This window comes from Aulostomus chinensis, chromosome 13, assembly GCF_037954235.1.
Source record: "Aulostomus chinensis isolate RoL2024-O1b breed Wild chromosome 13, RoL_Achi_v1.0, whole genome shotgun sequence".
Taxonomy (NCBI): Eukaryota; Metazoa; Chordata; class Actinopteri; order Syngnathiformes; family Aulostomidae; genus Aulostomus; species Aulostomus chinensis.
The window spans coordinates 18,763,229-18,786,267 of record NC_141332.1 but is presented as its reverse complement, the minus strand read 5'-3'; the positions used below and the strand labels follow the sequence as shown (position 1 = coordinate 18,786,267).

The 23,039-nt window shown below is 41.4% G+C and overlaps 1 protein-coding gene across 3 annotated transcripts in view; it reads right to left on the bottom strand.

Moving 5' to 3' along the window:
• fgf13a (fibroblast growth factor 13a) overlaps positions 1–23,039 on the bottom strand; it is a 97,690-nt gene that overhangs the window by 6,039 nt on the left and 68,612 nt on the right. Inside the window, exons 1-3 of one of the 3 annotated variants that reach the window (XM_086221879.1) lie at positions 20,753–20,798; positions 17,002–17,112; positions 12,436–12,539 (exon numbers count right to left, since the gene is read on the bottom strand). In XM_086221879.1, coding sequence (XP_086078005.1) covers positions 12,436–12,539; positions 17,002–17,112; positions 20,753–20,783 — 246 coding nt within the window. In that variant the 5' untranslated portion in view covers positions 20,784–20,798. Of the gene's footprint in view, positions 1–12,435; positions 12,540–17,001; positions 17,113–18,590; positions 19,513–20,752; positions 20,799–23,039 lie in introns of those variants that run through there. The other 2 variants (XM_086221878.1, XM_086221877.1) reach the window with 2 other exon arrangements.

Sequence of the window (23,039 nt, the reverse complement as noted above, 5' to 3'; positions counted from 1 at the left end):
GTGTGTGTGTGTGTGTGTGTGTGTGTGTGTGTGTGGGACATGTGCTTAGGTTTGACTGTGTGTGTTTTGTTTGTGGAGATGCTTGGGCAGAGAGTCTACAGAACAGAGTATAATCAGTTGGAGGCCAATTCCCCCTGAGAGAGATGGAGGGACAGTGCATGAGAGAGAGGCAAGAGAACATAACTGAAGCTAGAGAACGAGAGAGCAGTGGATTGTTTGTGCTCATGAAATTGTTTTCTTTTAACACATGCAAATGAAAACACATAGAAACACTTCGCACTATCAGAAGAGTCATGTCCACACATCCACACAGTTTCTCAGAAAGACGAGGATGGATGTCTACGTCAGACACAGTCAGGTCTACCCAGGATCAGCCCCATGAGTGTCAAAAAACATCACCACTTGTGTGGGTGTCAGTGGTGAAAGTGATGACGCGTCCCCAGGGTACAAGACTCACTTAAGATCACAACAAACAACATGTCCTTACCAGACAGGGAGTAATCTATAACAGCGCGTCTGTTTATTTCAGCAGGTCAACAGAGCCAGTCATACATGTGCAGTGCTAACAGGATTTCAAACGACTCAGTGAGGTTCATGCCTGATAATCTGCTTTGCTCAGCTTTTCAAGCTTGAGTGTGTACATAAGCTATGCAACGTTAAGGTAGTAGGGGTGGGAAAGAAATAAAATCAATTATGATGATACAGAGTTTTATTCCTGACTCAATATATCAAGACCAAAAAGAAGCTGTTTATTTTATTCTTCCTGTACTTGTTAGATGCGATTTTTAGATCTTCATCATTTCAAGTACAACTTTGACGATGAGTAACTGCTCTTCAGTGTACTGCATATATATATATATATATATATATATATATATATATATATATATATATGTGTGTGTGCATGTGTGTGTGTGCATGTGTGTGTGTGTGTGTGCGCGTGCGTGTGCAAAATTTGAGATTTCAGAGAGAGAGCTCATTATTTTATTCTAAAACTGCTGGATGCGAAGTCAGGTATTTTACAGAACTCTGCCAAAGGCAAACACAAAATCAGTGTAGAAACACAAGGAGCCATCAGTTTTACTACTAGCATGCAGCTCAGCGGAGGTTGCCGACGACTATCCAGCTGTTTTCTCCTGCTGTGAGCGTGCAGCGTAAACACAAATCTGCTTCAGAGTAAAATTCCATGCCACAGAACATCATTGTCAGTTGGAATGTGGCCTATGCCCCCACTGTGAAATATTCCACAAATCACATTGCAGCATTGCTAACCACTATTAAAACTATTCAAGAAGCCAATAAATGCCATCCATTAACTGTGTCAGACTGAATAAACATGACCCTCATCGTAACACACTCCCTCCTCACCCCTGGCTGTACCCAACACACAGGAATTTCACAGGGCAATGCAGTTTCACTAAGATGACAGATGGAATGACGGAGATCAAAGATTGACAGGGTGGTTTTGTGACGTCACTTAACATGATGGCTGCAGCCCTCTTACTACTGGTTACTGCACTACGTAAAGGGCTGGGGAATGAAGTGGTAGTAGTGACATCACATGATTGGATGGCTTTGATGTTTTATGACAAGATAAGCCATGGCCCTGCCCCTCAAACAACAAGCACTGCACTTAAGAGTTACGTCCAGGTTTAGTTACCTTATACCGTCTCCATCTATTCTCTATACTCAGATTTTGTGTATATGCTATATTGCACTGCTTTTCCCATCCATCTTGCACATTTTTCAGTTGTCTTCTTTTTTTTACTGTCTGTCTGACTCTGTTCCTCTGGTCAGTCTGATTAGCAGCAGCAGTAGTCTTGGAAAGGCTGGGCAACATCCATCTCAGTCATGCACGAGCAGCAATTGGAAGCGAAGTAAAGGGCTGCTCAGCTCTTGAGCCAGGAGTTCTGTTCTACCTCTAATAATGAGCTTATGTGGATTTGGCTGGTTACACTCACCATGGAGAAGAATAAGAGCCTATTGATAAACAGACCCATACAAATAAATACAGGCACATATATAGTGCCAAGATGGAAGAAAGGCTCCTGGCCAGCACTGCTGAAGCGGAGCGGCTCTATGGACAACACACTCACTTAGAACGACACAAGGAGGGGCCAAAATGGCAGGGGATCCCCATTTCTGTTCTAAGAAGAGACTGTGATTGACAGAAACATTTAGATTCACTTGAATGAGCTCCAGTAGCATCCCCTTCAGTCAATAGCTCATCTATTGTTCACTGAAGCTAATCTGGCACTGGAAAAACAAAAACAAAACAGTCTCACGTTACTTAAATCATGATTCCAGTGCCAGGTAGTTTAAAGGGAAATCACTTAAGAAATAATGAACCCCCCCCCCCCCCCCCCTTGTATCTATGGTCACCCGAACTCTTTCTTGAAAACTAGACCGCATCAAGTCCAAACGATGCACAGCTGGCAACTTCACAAACCTAACATCCAGGCAAGCGATTGTAAAAGCTATTACAGCATTGTCTTTGTGCAGGTATTCTGGGGTTGCACCCTATTCATAGAGAAACAATTAGACACAAAGGAAGTGTGACAGTTCATTTGTTTGATAGGATTTAGACGAGCGGGATATTCCACTAAAGCACATGTTTAACAGTCATGTTGCTGGTAAACTCTATTATAAGGAATGATTTGGGGCCCAGAAGCATTTTCCGTTTCATTCCGCTCATTCAACTTTGCGCTTTGAAGAGGGCAAAAAGCGATAGAAAGCATTGAAATGGATCCTTGCGGCCTCTTATCTGCATTCATATGTAACACAATCCAGTCGTAGACGTCTTTAAACTGACTCCATTCTCACATCTCCAGTTGCTTATCAGACTATAAATAACAAATGGAAAATGAAGCAGAAGTCTTCCAGCGCAGATGTACCAGCTAGTTACACCATAGGCCCTGATATTTTGGCCATTGCCCCCTAGAGGTTATACTGGACATAGCTGATGCACTGTGACGTCAGATGGTTTGGAGAAAAAAATCTCTCAATTTTCCCTCTTAATTTCATAGTTGAATCGACAGCTTCATTCATTCCTTGAAACGTTGTTGTCTTAAGTCATACACTGAAGCTTGAATGACAAACCAGACCCAGGACTTATATTTATTCCAGCTTCATTTCTAAAAACGTACATAGAGGGAATGCAGATATTTTTTCGCCTTGTCCTGTCAGTTAACTACACATCAAGGTTTGTGTTATTATAAGGTTTGATGTAACTGCCATAAAATCCTGCCTTTCTTCCTTCCCATTATGTTTCTTCCATTTTGTACATCTCTAGTGTTATGACAGGCGTGGAAATCTCATTCTCACTTAAAGTGTAGTTATTTCCTGACATCTTTAAATAAAACTGCACATGCATTTGTGTAAATCTGCTTGCACGTCTTGTACACGGATTCACTTGAAGTGGAATTTATGTCACAGGGAAAGGGCACAGAGACAGATAAGGCGGATTACAATGATGGCAATCCTGGCTGAAGTAACGGTCGTATTACAGCCCAATAAATGACAGCAGGAGAGGACTTTTAGAGGCTGATGCAATCATTGAGCATATCCTAGAGAAGGATGCGTACATTGTATTATACGAAGATGCACAACACATTGATGGTGTAAGTCATTACACCTTCTGACCATGCAAATCGTCACATGTGAAGATCTTTTAATGACTTCTGTTAAGACATCCCCTCAATATTCTCAACTGCTGGCAGACAAAGCAAAGCATGGCAACTTTGTTTACTTTCTGACAAAATGCAGCAGGAAATTTTCAGACGAACTGAATCTCTCATACTCCTGGTAGTCTGCTGCTAGCTTGACTGTCCTCAGACATCCCGCACACCTCTCTCACACTCCTGCCTCACGCGGACTGTACCGAACACTCTTCTAGTAATTCTGTCAGCAGGGGACACTGGTGGAACGACGACGACGACGATTTATGAGACAAAACACACGGAAATCTGAGGGGTTAAATTTGTTGATGTGCTTCCACTGAATCATGTCTGTGACAGAGTCTAAATGTTGCTCCGGTTTCTTTTCGATCACTTTCCCCTGCTCTACTCCAGCATACAATTACAATTCAGCTGTGGTGGGAGTAACTGTAAAGTGGATTTTCCTTTATGGCACAGCTGTCATGTCAAAGAAACGCTATAAATGACAATGCACTCATTCTGTTTTGCTTCCTCGCTCAATAATATCCTCCTGACTCAATCAGCAGGAGGAAGAAATACTGACATAATAGAGTTGATCACCTCTGTAAAGATACTGGCTACGTTTTTTTTCACTAGGCAAGCCAAGTCAATGCTGCACAATGCCCCATGTGTATTCAGCTGCAGTACTAAAACTAAAATGACACCAATTACACCAACGGAATCAAGGCTGAGTGTAATTCTAGTTTCCTCGTAGCAACATCAATGCTTGCGGGTGTCACAAAAGCTAATGCTATGGCTTGGCAGAGGAAGATAAATTGTGCTAAATCCGTCTTTTCAGTGTTGCAGTCTTCTCTGAGTGGAAGTGGATTAAGATGCAACTATAGTTGAAAAGACTTCTATAAATAGCCTTGCAAATACATATAGATGCGCCCACACTGGGTACATGTTTTTAGGCCAGCAATACATCAATTTTACAGTACTCACACAAACACAAAGTAGTAAATGATGCAGATTCAATGGAGTGAGGCTTGGGAGGAAATCACTGTGATTACTTAAGGGTTGAAAATATAGCTAAATTCATATGTACCAGGAGTGTGTTACTATTCAACTCTGTATTTACAATACAAAGACTGAGATTTTTTTGCTATGCTGTATCATTCATATGTGAGTGATTCTTATTTTGAAGTTGGAAAATGTATTCAAAACTACTGCAACTTACTTTGAAGCCGTTTGGGAACAGCACCTTTTAAGTTGATATGGGAGATAAGGATAAGCAACATGAGCATTTACTTGCAGGGATGTTTTCTATCTATCCGGGGATTAAAAGTCCTTTGGCTCTATTTTGGACACTAAAACCTGCTTCAGAAAATATCTGGCTCCTGTACAGTTACTTGCTCCTCAGCCACGGGGGTGGTAGGGTGAAGAGATCTTCTGACCTGGCACATCTACGTTGAATTGGTATTTGTTGTTGCTAATGTAACATATGTGTGTTCTATTACAGAGTGAAAAACAAATCAAAGGATGTACTTACCGGAGGCTACAAATAGGACAAGGTAATATAATATTATAGAAGTAGGTATAGGTAATTAAATATTAATGATGAATGTTTTACAAGGAAATTTTTTTTTTCATGTAGATGTACAATAAAGACACAAAAGCTAGATGTAGCTTACATTGAAAGAGGGCAAATAAAAAGCATATGGTTGCTGGTTCCATGAGTGCTTCAATGTAAGGAAGAGCCACTAAACCTCTCCAGCTTGAGGCTGGTGCTGACAGTACTTCATCGTACTCAGGAAACCGACAAGTAGGCATAAGCCTCACAGGAAATTAAATCCATGTAAATTTACTTCATGTTTAATGTACTGTTATGGACACGTACTATCTCGTTGGTGAAGTCTTTTTTTTTAAACTTATTTTCATAAAATGAAAAAAACATATTTAAGTTAACATGTCGACATCATTTTTGACTGCAAAGTGGGAAGGGGATTTCAGTTCGAGGCTGACATGAAATTTCAAGTACAAAGAGCCTGTAAATTTCCATGTTAGCCTGATATAAGGCACAAGAGCCCTGAACGCTCAGTTTTACACACACTCACACACTCATACTGAGCAGTCTAGACGAGAGTCAACTGCTGCCTCAATGACTCACGCTAATTCAAACATGTCATGTATGCCAGGAAATTAATAGCACCCTTTCTGTGGCATCCCATGAGATAAATTCGGACAGCGCTTAGCTCACACGCTAAAAATATGGCTCTAGATCTAAAGCGTACAAACGGCGGTCAAAGGCTTTTAAGATTCAGTTTATGTACTTGTAAGATGATTGGTAGACATAATTTATCAACATAATGTCAATGAATGTGACACTTTTCTAAATACGCACATTTAGTTCCAATTCTTTTATTGAAGTGTATGAATTAGATTATTTTTCTTTCCTGTATTGGTTATTGAGGTGTATCATCCATCACTTTGTTGACCTGACATTCAACATGAAACAATGCAGACCCGTTTTTCCTCTCTGTGAATTGTCGTCCACATCAAACAGCAAAATGTTCAGTTTGCTCACTGACTTTGCAAAAGTCAAGGGGGCAAAGAGGAAAAAGGATAGTAAAGTAAAATACACATTAATTGGTTTTTCTTCTCCCACACATTGATGCTGATGGATGAATATATTTTTTATCGGTGCATTCTGCTGCTTCACCCACAGACACAGACACAGACTTAGACACAGACACATACACACAAACACACACAGACAGACAGACAGACACACACACACACATACAGACACACACATCCCCTCACTCCTCATTTCCTTTTACACTCACAATCTCTTTCTTGGTTTATGTTTTCTGCCCGTGTCTGTATAGAAAATGAAATTGTGGACATGTAAGTGATCATGTGATGCATGCATTTATGTGTTCAATCTAAAGAGAAAGAACCACTGAAATGAAACCATGTCTAAGGAAATACATTAGACTTAAACTAAAAACATGCATGCATGTACATCCATATCATATGCATGCACACACGTGTAGGAATAGATTCAGGTCACAGCAGTAGCGCTCCATTCCCCCACCCAGCATGCATTATCTGTTGTCTCCCTGCTGTTGATTGGGAATCTCCCTGCGATACTGGCCAGCTATTGGCTGCTTTATTGTGTGGCTTAAGGAAACACTTGAGCATCGCAGCAATCCCAGTTAGACAGGCACTATTAGGCAGCCAGAAACACATCCAATTCAATTCCCTCCTTAATTCAGTGGAGCCAACTCTATAGCCCCCCCCCATGCATTTTTCCAATCTCCTACAAGATGTGGTGCATTTCATGAAGGCTGGTCTTAATAGCCTCCTCTACAACATAGGAGGCTTCTGTACAGAGAGCAATAAACTCAGAAATGTGTGTTTCATTTGCTTGAATAAATCCTAAGATTTACAAATGCGCTTTCTCATTTTTGTCACTTTTCAAGTGTATGTTCCATTCCTCACTCAAGTAATTCGAACACATGCAAAACAGTTTCAAAAAGGCACATCACAACCTGAAAAATATTAACATCTGACACGCAGATCATGTTCACTTTTGAAAAACATTCCTTTTTTGTATCAATTTACTGGTTTGTTTGTAAATACTCAGCTGCATGTAACACGAGGTGACCACAGAATCTGTCATGGCAGTGTACACTATCAGATTTCTGATTAGATTGATGTGTTTACTTAAATAACAGTCAGCTACCAGGACTGATCAAGATGTTTTGGCTTCACTTTTGTGGAACTGTCATTCTTGGGTTACCCACCCTGCAATAGCAGCTGCTGCAAAAATTTCCTGGATGTTGCAGCTGTCGGAAGAGAAGAGTAATATATAACAGGGGGCTGACAAATGTCTGGAGCAGAGGGCAAAGTCCAAGCCCACCCCCATAAATCATCATCAGCTGTTCAGGTTTACGGCAAGTGACGGTAAAACGTCACATGCAAAACTTGCATTCGACTTGTGTCTGTGTCAGAGTTCAACTCAGACAACAGGAAAATAAAAAAAATTTAAAAAATATACAAATATTCTCAAGATGTTAATGTAAGGACAGAATGAGAAAGTGAAAAACTATTTTATTTTGGATAAAATAAAAAAAAATATTATTAGGTATTAAATATTAGGTATGAAGGTGAGTGTGAATGGTTGTTCGTCTCTCTATGTTGGCCCTGCGATGGACTGGCGACCTGTCCAGGGTGAACCCCGCCTCTCACCCGTTGACGCTGGGATAGGTTCCAGCCCCCCCGCGACCCTTAATGTGTAGGAATAAGCGGAAGATGACGATGGATTATTGTTGTTTATATTATTATTGTTTATTATTATTTATTGGGCGGCACGGTGGTGCAGTGGTCAGCACTGTCGCCTCACAGCAAGAAGGTTCCGGGTTTGAGCCCCGGCTCCAGCACGGGATCTTTCTGTGTGAGTCTGCATGTTCTCCCTGTTCCTGTGTGGGTTCTCTCTGGTACTCCAGCTTCCTCCCACAGTCCAAAGACATCAAGAGAGGACGAGGCTGATTGATACTCTAAATTGACTGTAGGTGTGACTGTAAGAGCAATGCGATGGACTGGCGACCCGTCCAGGGTGAACACTGCCTCTCACCCAAAGGCGACTGGGATAGGCTCCAGCCCCCGCCCCCCAACCCCTAACAGAATAAGTGGAAGAAAATGGATGGATATTTTGCATGGACTGTTTTATGGCACTTAAATCACTTTACAAATTTGTCTCACACACACACACACACACACACACACACACACACACACACACACACACACACACACACACACACACACACACACATATATATATAAACACACACAAATGGCACAATATTGAGTGTATGAAAAATTGTGATCATGAATAGGATTTTTTAATGATATATTAATGATGTGATATGACACTGCCCCTTGTATCCATCATGGGCATGAAGAACCTTATTTTAAATCTTATTTTAATGCAAAGTTCTTTTTTTAATAAAAGAACAATTTACTAAAAACAATTTCCCTTAAAATCAAAGAATATTCCCAGTGGGACACAGTTATGCAGCCCTGGGTGGAAATAATCTGATATTTTGGTATAGTTTAAATTGTGGGCTGATGGTTAATATGAGGATCCGCTGTTAGGGTCTCCCTGCAGTGGTACAACAGGGTGGAGTCTCACCTCATGTTCACACTAGTTAGCATGTATGCATAACAAGTCTGTATACAATCTTATTATTTGATCAGTGGCACTGGAAGAGAGTGAAATATCTCACACGCTCATTAAATTTCTCTTGTGAATGAAATTGCTGTGGCCTGTTTTGTTGTAAAAGAACACTGCTGCACACTCACAGGCTGAGGCAAGCGAGACATTACGGATTAAAGAAAAGATAGACCGACTTTATTTTAGCAAATACTTCACTTTTTCTAGCATTAGAATATTTATACTCTACTGTACAAGACCTGTAGACGTCTGTCGCTGTGCCTGTTTGAAAAATAGCCAAGCCCTGACTGCTATTATTGGTTTAATTAATACTGATTCTGATACATCCACGTACATTGAAATAAAAATCAACCACTATAGCACAGGTGCAGAGCAGGGATTGCATAAACTGCATCAGTGTGCATGTGTCAGAGCCGTTTCAGTGAAGTGCAACAGAGGCAAGAACACTGTGCTTTACAGAGGCTGTTGTGAGCAGCTTGCCACACTTTTGTTTTCCCATAACATGAGCTATAATAGGCAGTGAAGAAATAGGCCAATGCTTCTATTACTGCTATTCTCCGCCTGCCAGCAGGATCCATCTTTATCAAATTAATCGTACAGCTTGCTGCATATGCTTAATTACTGACACCCAAGCTCGTATCATTAAAATCACTCACTGGGAGCTGCTGGGGAGCAATATTAAATGTGGTGTGAGAATATGTGTGTGTGTGTGTGTGTGTGTGTGTGTGTGTGGAGGGGGGGTTCAAAGACTATGTTTTATATCAATTATTTCAGAGTAACCCCTTCAGGCGTGTTTATTTGGGGCACCCCCCCATGGATATGTTGTCAAACATTTGCTAATGCTCAGTAAAATGTAATTAAAAGCAGACCATTCAACGTTCACAATAGACTACAGTGATCATGCTGTTTGTGCTGGGGCTTTTACAACTGGGATTTATTTTTTCTTAACAAAACAACTGGATGGGGTTTTTATATATTCTTAATTGGTGGGAATATTGGGATATATTTTTTTTTAAAAAAACATTATAAAGCTACAGTGAGCGGCTGTTCTTCCCATCTACGTACTACTGATCATCAGCAGATGGGAAGAGTGGTTCGTTCAGGTTCTATCATGAACAGTTTTACAGTACCCACAAGTCTCAAAGCTGGTAAAGACTCATTTAGAAGTCTGCAACTTAGCCCGAGGCAGATGGAACCTGTGACACTGACACAGTCAATGACAAGTCACGCAAAGTTTGACCTACATTGTACAGAGTTGAAAAATGCTATTACAATGACACAGTAGCTCAACTGACTCAATATCTGCATTGTGTAATTGTATAGTTTTTCGTCTACCTTCTTAAAATTAGTGAAAGAACTCGCTATGTGCACATCTTTGTCTAGATTGACTCACCAAATGTTCACGTGCTCAACGTCAAACCTGTCATGTGCAGTGCTGGTACCCTGAGGGAGTGCAGTGTTGAGTATGAGGATCTAAAGATTTGAGGGTCTCGTGTCAAAGATGACAGGCAGAATGAGTAAATCAAAGTCAGAGATCAAAGTCACACCAAGCAGCGTCAAACTGAGAACTCTGAGACCAAAATCAAAGACTACTCAGGGAGGGATTTTTTTTTTTTAAATGTCACACAACCCACTGCCCTGATCGAGTATATTCACATCTTTACATCGTACACTATGTAAACCATGCAAGTTTGCTGTGCATCACCTGATCATATCATCTCATCTCTCACCTGATTCTTCATTCATGTGTCAGAGTCAGTGAATGGTGCGGTCCCATTATATCCATGTGAATAGGTCACTTTTACATCCTGCTATTATACTCCACTGAAATACCCATAATGCACCTTGTCAGTGTTCATATAATGATATGATCACTTAATAGCTCAGTTTGCATGCTCCTCAGAGCTGCTTATGAACTTCATTTACAGACCAGGGGCTTTTCTGACAAATCTACTCTACAGTCATAATACTGATGGGAGACACTGATGAAACCCCTGCTGGGCGAGAGGGTAGCAACCATGTTTCTGAAAGCATTTGTGTATTTGTGTGTGAGAGGGTGTCAGGGTTGTGGAACGTTTCCTACATGATCATCAGTTTAGCTGAGCCTGTTCCCATCAATCACGATTGTCCCGGCCTACAGAGACCTTTAACCAAACAGAGCAATCTTTACTAATGTGACTAACAGGATTGTCAGACAACAGTGTGTGTGTGTGTGTGTGTGTGTGTGTGTGTGTGTGTGTGTGTGTGTGTGTGTGTGTGTGTGTTTGTGTGAGTGAGTGAGTGAGTGAGCGAGCGAGTGAGTGCCCTCTGTGCACATATCCAACCAGCCTATCATTCTTCTCAGTGACACCTGCCACACAGTGCAATGGTGGCATTTGGGAGGAAAGTGAACAGGAACACTGTCCAGCCTGCAAGTGAATTATTCATCAGCCTGCACATTTAATCAAATCAAGAAGCAGTTACCATGATGGTAACAACACCCCTCTGCCTTTTTGCACAGTTCCTGAACTTTTTATTGACGCTGAATTATTTCAGAAAATGTTGCTGCTTGTTCATCGGACCGAGGATGACGTGTCTGAGTACAAGTGAGTCACCCAATTCCACAAATAACAGAAATGAAGACAGGGAAGACTTGATAACATATACACCTCAAGCAATGTAAGTGCTTTTCAGAATGCATTTCCATCTCAACCCCAGCGCTCTACCTTATGTGACTTCTCTTGCCCGTTCCGTTTCCTGTTTGGTCTCTGAACTTGTAATTGCTATAGTGTCAGTAATGCAAATATTACTATAACCTTCATATCAGTTCACACTTTCTCATGTCACGTACAGCCACATTCAACGCAAGGATCTGATCAGGTTGACCTACTAGGTACACAAGATTCAAACAAATTTATTCAGCATTGTATTGCTGTATTTGCTCTGATGGTATTGAATCATTAGGGTTTTTTTTTTTCTTTTGCATTCTCTGCAAATCAATCTCTAAACAAGATGATTTGTAGGCATTTGTGGAAACATCTTTGCTCCCAATCATGAAACAAAAACATATTTCATTGAGAATATGAGCTGGAATAATTAGCCTGTTGCGCTATGTGATATAAGTAATCAAATTAGTCTGCTAAACATGAAGCTATATTATATAACCACACATTTCAATTATGGTATCATAGATGTCTTACTGTTATTGAGCACAAACACATAGCAACATATGAGATCTCTTGATGACTTGTCTCAACTGTAACATGAGCAGCTGACCACAGTGCTGCGCACGACAACTGATCTAATTAGCTGTACTGTGCAAACAGTCGTTTGTCAGGCTGATGTAGAAAGAAGTCCCTCGTGTTCTTTCAGCTCCGTCAGCTCTTCACGTTATATAGCACATTGTAAAACTGGTCAAATATTTGTTAAATGTGTAAGGTGAAGCTCACAAGCAGCAGATGACCACTAAAAACCTGCTCCTGCTGGACATGAAATTAAAAAAAAACAACAACACACCTTTGTTGCTATTGCATTACTGACATCCACACAACCCAACATGCTCAGGTGGACACTTACTGATGTGTACAGGTAGCCCTCACTGTTCATAGCCAGGTAGAGTTTGGTCTGCACCCCCTGGATGGCCACCACTCGCAGCCCCACTGGAATAAGGTTGAACATGGCTGGAGAGACAAAGAAACCACAATAAACACAAGGTACTGGTAAAGGTGAAGGTAACTGCTGCATTAATGGTTCATAAAGTTTTAGACAAATCAAAACAATGTTTTATTTTCTTATTTGCAAATTGTGAAGGCTAATATGTCACGGATATGTCAGTCTCACAACCTGTGTGGGCCTTTGGCTAAAACTGTCTGGTGTGCATTACGTCCAGTGTGGTCCAAAAGGCCTCCATCCTACTGTATAGCTTGACTGTAGAATTTTCAGGTTGTGAAAATCAGCAGACTATGATGGTCGCGGACAGGCTGACAGATTTCTCTGACCTCCTGCATGAACTGGCAGGACCATCACTATTCAGCATTAATAAACCATAAAAACCTGTTTACGGATTTCATACGTTGCTTCACTTGTGCTTTGTTGCAGCAAACATACTGGCGATGCAATCAAAGTGTGTGAGGTGTAGGAATTCAGTGTGGTTTTATCACTTCTTAGAGCAATGTGTATTTAAGTACTGGACACACACATAACCGGGAGGTGGCCAGCAGAAATGAGTCGCGAGGCTGAGACCTGAGGCCTGGAAGTGGGGGGGTGTTACACAATGCTTACAGGGATGCCGGGGGCTGAATTTGGTAAACCACAAGAAAATCAACCTGAACTGTATTTGTGCTTTTACCCCCCTGAAAACACTGCATTTTGGTTTTATACTTCAGTTCAAACCCAATTAAGGGGGGGTGCGCCCTTGCTGCGGACCCATCTTCTGCAGTTCGATCCCCGGCTCCTCCTATCCACACATGGAAGGGTCCTTGAGAAAAACGCTCACCCCTGATTGCCGAGGGGCAGACCTGCTCCCTGCATGCCCGCTCCACCGCCATCAGTGCAGGAGTTTGTGAATCAGACACTAATTGTGAAGCAATTTGTCAACATTTTTGAAAAAATAAGTCATGAACATGCATTCAGTTTACATTTACCAGTTTATGTGAGCTCTAAATAATGATGGTCGTATTTGTTGAAGATGTGGCTGACATATTGTTAAATAACTACCATAGTGGCATATTAGGTATCATGGCTTGTTAAAAACGTACATCTCTTACCATTTCTGAATTCATTGCACAATATGAATAATTGAACATCATACAATTTCTCCGGCTGCACAGTTCTGCTGACACTGTCTTCTTAAGGATGCAGTGCTTTTGCATGTTGGAACATCTTAATTGCCATGTGATGTGTATTGTCAGGTATAAAAAAAACTGGTTAGTAACCAGCTCTTGCCAAAATTGGACCAGTTTACAGCCTCTAGATTTTGCAATATTTTTCAGTTAGTACTTAACTTAGCATTTGTAAAGCTGGGAAAGCAAAGCTTGATCAATTTACAGATTTGTATTTAGTGGCAAATGTAAAATAGACAGAAAGTTTGACAATTTTGTAAACTTTTCTCAAGAAGTAACTGCAACTAACCTGAGCTGGGCAGAAATACCAGCCAATAGAATAATAGCTGCAGCTCTAGTTCTTGTTCATTTAAAAAAAATTTGTTGCAGCTTTGCTACAGTACGTGCTGGCACTTTCTACAGTGAAGCAGTGCATAGTATTGGCAGTTCTTTGCCAGATATTTGTACTTACAGATGGCATCCTGCTTGCATACTAAACAAGCTTCTTTTTTTTCTTTTTAGACACAAGGATTGTTGCCTCAAATATTTTGCCAATAAAATTTTGGATCTATTTAAATACATTTTGTGTCCCTTTTATTCTGCTCATCATGCAGCAGAGGTTTTATCATTTTATTTTTGAAGATGTGATTTCTCTGCCTAAACATCTCACTATATTCTTTATAATCCTACCCTCCTCCCTCGCTCCACTGACACAGGTAAACATCTGCAGTCCACTTCATTTCAGGCGGATTACCAGCTGGTGTTCTGATGGAGCTTTTCAAGAGGGGAAACTCAATTACTTCCTGGCTCCTAGAAACACCTGAGCACCATGAAGAGGGTGATGGGGCTGCTACCCACTCACAGACCTTTCCCGGCGCAGAGGCAGAGACACATGCAGTAATACGGCTGAGGAGACGTGAAAGACAGTTTTCCCCGATTGATTGCAGGCTTTGTCCTTGTCCCAGTTCCACCCAGTAACATGGAGACATGAGCAATTCAGTTTGGCAAATAAACTCAGCAATTGGTAGACATGTTCTACGTATTTCTCTTACTCACTCTGAGGGAACGGAGCTTATAATTGTAATTGTAATGAAATATTTGTCGGCAAATGTGACTGAAAGGCATTTAGAGGTGTAATACTGCTGCATGAAGAATGGAACAGTTTTGGAGTGTCTGCTGCTAAGGGAAGGATATTATTAGTACATGTAAACTGACAAGAAAGGACAATGCTGGCAAGTTGAACTCATAATACTTCAATAATTTATGTCATACTGAAATATCATCATTTTATATCAGTGATTAAGTTCAAATGCCTCCGTTTCTTTGGGCTCATGGGATCCACCAAGTCTCCAGTGTTGCTCATGGCACATTTGGAACTTGTACAATAAAACAAAATTCTGAATAAAATGTTTTCAATCTATTTAGAGAGACGGAGACAGTAGCCCTCTTTTGAGGATTTACAGTTGTCTGGCAGTGTGGTTGTTTTCTTCCTCTAGATGCTCAGATTGTCTCAGTTGAAATGCAGCGCAAGAAAATGGTCGATATTGTTTAAAATGAGAAATAAATCAGATTTAAAAGAATATAATTTGTTTATCTGTTTCATTTTTTCCTTCCTGATGAAAATGTCATGGAAACATCAAACTTATTTCCTACCAAACAGCCCAAGTGTGTTGCCTCAGCAAGCTACACTCAAATCAAATCTTTATGTATGTGTGTGTGAGTGCACGTCTGTGTGCACATTTGAGTAGGTCCTCTCCCACCACCACAAGACACCAGTAGCTCCAAGAGGATTGCACTCTCCGTCACCATGGAGACAAGCACACCCAGTGCCTAACAACGCTATTTTTGGAGCAGTGCAAAGAGCTTCACTCTTTCTCCTTTTCCAGCACACTTTAATTTTCTCTTCGAAACTATTTTGGTGGCCATTTTTTATGTAAGTCAACAGGGAAGTGAGCACATACAGACGTAATGGGAGTGGTGAGTGTGTTTGTGTGTGTGTGTGTGTGTGTGTGTGTGTGTGTGCGTGTGGTTTCTAGCCTTGCACATCGTCTTATTTGTTCTACCTTTACAATATTAACTGTTTAATTTAGGGAGCAAGCGCTGCACAAATTATAAAGGGTGCTGTTCTGTATAGAAAACAGACGAACACAGAGCACATATTTACAAGTAACACACACACACACACACACACACACACACACACACACACACACACACACACACACACACACACACTACTCCTGCCAGGGGACTAATTGAATACAGAGCAACTAATTCAAAGACTCCAGAAGTGTTTACATCCTCTTAGTGTTGGGATAACGCAGTTAAGTATTACATCAAAGCTGCTGCTGTGTGCCATTCATATCTTTTTCTCCACAATGTTGTGCTTTGGTGTGAAGTGTTGATATCACACGTAGGTCACTAACCGCTGTACTGTTCTAATCTTCAAAAGCATGTGGCATTCCCTCCACTGTCTAATTATGAAGTGGTCCATTTCTGCTGTATTTTCTCCAGACAAGTGGTTGTGCTCTACTCTTCCATTGATCTCCTCTTTAATCTGTCTGTTGGAAAACAAAGAGCTGGTGGGTGTAATGGCACTGATAGCGATGCATCGATGCATAGTAGAAGACCAAACTGGCTCTTGACAAGGAGGCAGCATGCTATCGTCTGTGTTCGTCTGACTGCCGGAGAATGACTGGAGTTGGCAGGATAAAACCAGCTACACACAGACCTCTGGTGAAATTGCAGTGAGGCACTAGCAATGTGTGTTTGTAGGTTTCTACACAGTGCGAAGCAAGAGTGAATAAATGTAAATATGAGCACATTTTTGTGTTTAATGCTGTTTCCATTTGCTTTACAAGACAACATGCATTTATGATCAAATCCAATATGGCCACAGTACACCAAAAAGGGTCTGAGTGAGAGTGTCTCTACTCTGTAAGTTCGATTCCACAGTTGAGAGGATAACCAGGCTAGAAGTTTTGTTTCTTTTCCGAAAATGTTCTGAGAATATTACGTGTAATGGCCTGGTGATGGTTTGTTTTCCGGTGAGGAGTTTTCTATTTTTAATCACAGAATGTTCTTCCTTGGAAAATAATTCTCCAAAAATATTATGAATAGTTTTTTGAGGCACGAGACGATGAAATGTTCATCTATCAAACATTCAATAACATCCCTAAAATCTCAAAGTTGCCATTAAAGTATTGGGGCATTATTTGAGATATTAGAAGAAAGAGAACTTGTGGGCAATGTTGTGGCAACCATCCGGGATCACTGGGTAACGACAGGACAGCGGGGAACTAAAGAGAATAGTCAGACTTACTGTAACCATTGTCCTCCTCCTTAGTTCCATCAATGGTTCCATCTGCCTGCAGCTGCAGGTGGAAACCTTGTCGACTGTACAGCTTCGTCACAATCCCCTTCAGCTGGGGCTCTGGAGGAGAACAAAAACAGAGACACGAGAGTTCATTCACAGAAAGAAAGAGGCATGAATGTAGCAACTTCTCACCAAACGTAGATATTTCAGAGCTTTACATCGCTCGCTGCCATTTTGGAAGCTACAGAAGTTCATTGGTCAGAGAGGCTGGTGGAGCCGAGGAGGAGGAAAAGCAGTGGCCTGTCTGTCTTGCATCATTAGATCGGAGCTAAGTGCTCTCACTCCCTGGTTACTGTCCCCAGTGGCGTGTTCTTTACCGTGGTTTACCGCACCTTTCATCTATCCTTTCAACTCCCTTCTCACGAATGTCATTTCTCATCTTGCTAGGATCAAGATTCAGAAAACTTTATCATCTGTCGTGACAGAAAATCATGGCTCAGGTCAAACGACATACAGTGAATTACTTTTATTGAGTCAGTGTGTCTAAATAAATCATAAAATGTCATAAATGTCCTCAGCAAGTTTTGGACATGTGGATAAACAAACACAGAAAATATGTCAGAATGTTCAAAACACACAAGCATGATGATTTACACACTAACAAACATATAAGAAGCGCTGCGGTCCAGATCTTAATATCACTGAGGCATCACGGATACACAGACAACGTTTCCCACTTGGCACGTACTGCTTCTTCCAAAAAGTAGAAACTGTGAGAGTGAGGGGAGGCCATGTAAACACATGGAACTGGAGAGTTTTGGGCCTGAGGTGGTCGGTGAGAACCTGCAGCTGGGCTCTTTCCACTGCAGCAGACTTGGAAGAGACCTTGAGCTGCACAAATCACTCCCTGCAATAACTGAGTAGTTTCATAAGAGCCATATGGACCTAGGCTTGGATCTCTGGGGATACACTTAGCACTATCAGTCCACTTGGAGCTCAGGAAACAAGTGCCACTTCATTCTTATCTGCCACGAAGTTTGTTTTGGTTTCTGAGAACTTGGCAATAAGTTACACTGAAGTACTTCAAGTGCTAAATGCAAAGTTTGTTTAAACTGCTGCTTAAAGTTCAGACATCTGCAGTATTTTTTTTAATTTTAGTCAATTAATAAATTTAAATTATGGCTAGCACAGTTAAAATGTGTTGATGCAATCAATTTTGGACAAAATAGTGATTTTTGGTAATCCAGTTTCATGTAAACAATAAACACTCACTAGCAGTGACAGCAGTCTTTCCAAAATTAACTTAAACATATTTGTATCTGGTCCAGTGTGGTTTGAATGGGACTGTGAAGGATGATGCTTGAGTTTAATATATCCCCCTGCAGTCTGAAATGCTAAAGGTGACTTCTCTGTGGACAAACCTCATATGGAGCCCCCCCCTCCCACCAACTTTGGCAGGGTCATTAATCTTTGGAATCTTACACAAAAATAGAGCAGGACATTCAGTCTTTTTTAGAAGACTTTTAAAATGCTAACGCCTTAGCTCAGGAGCAGTGATCGTGACAATGATGGCCTGATGAAAGTGCACAACAGACCTGGTCGCCTCCTTCGCCTCTTCTTGGAGCCAAAGAGTTTGACCCGGGAGAAAACGTTCAGTCGGCTGGGTTTTTCACAGCTTCCTTTGGTTTTACTGGGGCTGCTGACGCAGCGGCAGGCATTAGACTTTTCCCGCTCCCTCGCCTGCCTTTTCTGCCTTATGAGGGAACTGGCGATCGCTGCAGCCATGGCCAGTTTGGCAACGCTTTGGTAACAAACACTTCCCGGAGAAACTAAAATAATCACCCCCCTTTAGATCCAGAAAGGGGAGTTCAGGGAGAAAACGCCCAGGAGAAGTCTAAATATAGGCTACCACGGTGCGTTAAATAACAAAAACAATGAATCACTTCCAGTGGTGCGGTAAAGCCAGTTAGGTTCTGTCCAAATTTATCATTTCTCGTGAATTAAGGCTTTATGCAGGAATTGTCCGTTGCATCCCCGAGGAAAAAGAAAAACAAACTTAATAAAAGGTAAAAACCACACGTTCCACCGTGGAGCTGTAGAAAGAGTTTCACCCGGGCGCGCTGCATGTTCCTCCAACTGTATCATTTTCTCGGCGTGACAACAAATACGCGCAAACCAATTCTGTGAGAGCGCTTCAGCATCATCCCCCTAAACTAATGCGCACATGGTGGTCGAGTGGCCCGACGGTCCCGAATCAGGCTCAAATGCGCAGCCAAGAGGATGGAGACACCTGTTCGTGCTCTTTGTCTAGTTTGCCTGATCCCTTCCAGTCTAACAAGGCGACTTTTACACGCCGTTTCCGAGAGACAACGCGGAGGATGTGAACGAGTCACTCCAGAGATTCCCTTTGTTTCTCTCTCCTCTCTTGAGGTTGAGGCGTTAAGGTAAAAGCGGGCAGCGCCTCATTCTGGATGCAGCATCCGAGCCCCGAAGCAAAGCTCAGACTCCGCCGCGCCGCGCCGCTGAGAGCATCCCACCTACAACTTGGAGGAGTGTGTGTGTGTGTGTGTGTGTGTGTGTGTGTGTGTGTGTGTGTGAGTGCGTGCGCGTGGGGGGGGGGGTGGAGGAGGGGGGGTAGACAATGAGCAGGGGTGCAGGGAAGAGGGAGTTACAAAATTAATCTCCATGTTGGCTGTCGTCTATCAGGAGACCGGGGAGTAAAAAGGGGTGGAGATGCCATTTTATATTGAGACAAATTCATACAAGAACCTTCAGTGTTCATCCATATTGATTTATACATACTGTATATACATATATACATATATATATACACATATATATACATATATATGTGTATATACATATATATACATATATATTATATATGTATATATATATATATATATATATATATATATATATATATGTGTGTATATATGTATATATACAGCCTGTCAACATTGGTGATCATGTAACTTGGATACTGAGTAAAGAATTAAAAAAAACCCCTAAAAGGCCACAATTTAAAATCAGCATCATAAAATCTGACGGAAAAAATGTGAAGATCTACGCGTTGAGATATCTACCTTCCCCTAACATTTCGAGACCATCCTGCTAAATGGTCTAATTATCTAATTAACACAACAGAGGTTCGAACCTACAAGTTGGAGTCGAGTTACTATAAAACTCACATTGAAGTGTGGCACTGATTTTGTTCCTATTAATCCCAGCCTGGTGCCTCTTCTCTCCCCCCGGCGTCTCCTCCTCAGCTCTGGACCTGGAGCTCAGTCACAACCTAACCAATGGTGCCATCTACAGTTCGCGAGCAAAACCGTCGCAGCCAAGATGTCCACTATTACATGGCACTGATACTCCACGCCAGTGACACACCTCACGGCTGCTGCTCCAAGAAGAGGCGTCTCCTAGTCGTCTTGCAAAAAATAAAAACAAACAAATAAATAAATAAATGTGTAAAAGGTGGATTCAAGAAAGCAAGTGAAGTTATGATCAATCATAACTTCAAACATAGACATCTGCTTTAGTCTGAAAGTGAAAATATCGAATTAAACAGCGTCATAATTAAGTTAAGGCGCTTACACGTCGCTAAGAGCTTCAGCACCGCGGAGAGCTCCTGACAACCGCTGCTCACCAAGAAAACCCAACAGAAACCAGTTGTCTAAAACTTCTAAACCGCCCCCAGGAACAAGAGGACCACAAAACAAGTGCATCAAATAGTATAAAGAGAAGAGCAGCCTACCAGATACAGTTTTTCTCAGAGGGAAACTCATGATTCTCTACAGCGGAGAAGCAAAAACTGGGAATAGTTGCGGTCCTGAAGCGGAACTCGAGGCTCGTCTACACGCAGCAAAGTTCAAACCATCGCCAGACAACTGTCAGATGCGTCGTGGGGGAGAAAAAAAAATAAAGCATCGAGGCGTGGCCATAAACAGGAAGATCATTACAGGACATTAGCGACATGCCATTATGACTTCTAAAACGCTCATTAAACATTCATTTAGAGGTCGTGTTGGTCCGTGTGTGTGTTTGTGTGTGTGCGTGTGTGTGTGTGTGTCTGTGTGTGCGTGTGCGTGTGTTCTCTATACGGCAGCGCTTACTGCGGGTCAGATTGAAGAAAAGTGATGGAACATAGACGCTACTTTCTTCTTGGAGCAGAGAAGACTTTGCTCTCACGTTACAAAAATGATGTAAAGTGATCCGATAATGCGCTGACTAAACTGGTTACACAGGCCTTTCCTCTTTGGAACGACAAATATCGACGTAGTGAGACAACAGCAGGGCTATTAGGAGCAAAAAATGTATTTTTACAAGGACAACTCTGCTCTGTGAAACCGAAGAGGATGCTTTACAAATCAGGAGACCGACAAAAACACACTATAGCATGGGACCATGGCATACGAGGCCTGTACAAGCCATGATAGCCTGACAAATACACGGATCCTTTCCTTAAATGACAGGGAAATTATGATAAGATCAGACCATTTATCATTCTCACAGACAAAGACATTAGTTGTTACAGCAGCAAAGGATAGGCAGAGTATCAGAATGTGATGAATAATAAATAAAATGAAAATAAACTTGAGGAAATACAAAATAGAAAAAGCATAAACACAAGAAAAGAAAGTGTGCACCAGTGGACACACGAAATAGGAGTATTTGATGTTGAATTTGAATCAAAAGTGAAAGTACACAAAACGTCTGCGTATTCCAGTGCTGGGGAGTGTTGCAGTTGTGCTGCTGTAATTGTGTCCTCATATTGTGCGGTTGGCAGGCTTCAAATATGAACCGCATCATATTCGTCGTGTTTGATCATATATTCTCAGCAACACACTTCCTGCATAGTGGCTGAGGGGTTTAGATGAATGAAGACAAATGTACAAAGTCCTCTGAAATGTCAATATTCCAGTAGATATCTCAACATTCTACTTTAGTTCAAGACTTGAGTAGAAATACTTTCCACTTTAAAAAAAAAAAATTGAAAAAAATAAATATTGGGAGTACAAATTTGTTTACATATGAACTCAAAGTATGATTGAGCAGATTTAATGATGCACAGCTTGTGATGACAAACTGGACGTTCAGAGATTGAGTCTCATTAATGAGGACCAGTGGACCTTCACCCCTGTGAACACTAGAGGGAGCAAGTGGGCTGACTATCAGCTGAAACTCCTGCAGGAAGTGCACAGTACAGACCAGTACTACAAAAAAACAAAAAGTGCATGATGTATCACAATGCTGGTCATTGGCTTGCGCACATTAATCCGGCTGCTGACTCAAAGCATAGGAAACAATTGTTTGGTATGTAAATTAAAAAGTTGCAGTGAAATGTGATGAGAACTCTACCCTCTAACAGAGAACTTCCTGGATTTGTCTCTAAATTTCAGTTTAGACCGTTGTTCGAACAGTGAACTGAAATGTCAAGTTTTCTACAAACATAAATAGCGTGAAATACAGTATCTTGGACAACTCTCATCGGCTTGAGGGCTATGAGAACTTTTTGTTTTGTGGTTATTGAAAGTCTCAATAGGAAAATAAATTATTCAATGGGTACCAATACCAGTACCGCAATTTATGGGGGATGTGGTTGCAATGGCGTGAAGCATCCAAGCATTTGTTAACTATTATTGATGTTCTCTGTAAATGGTTCCTGATAGTAGAACATAGATGTTCGATGCACCCGTCTGACCTTTGACCCCATACGCATGAGAAAATATGGCCACCCAAAGGTTGTTTGCTTGTTGTGGCATCATTATCACCACAACAACATACAGAGTTACAAGTGATGAATAAGGACACTCTTATCTGTGAGCTCTCTCTCTCTCTCACTCACTCACTCATTCACTCACACACACACACACACACACACACACACACACACACACACACACACACACACACACCTCCTGCATATTACTTTTCATATCATGAAGGCACAGAACAACCAGGGCAAACATAAATTACTGAGTTATGAGTTTTTCTCAGAACCTGTCAAAGTTTTATGTGGCGTTCTCTCCCCGACAGAAAAA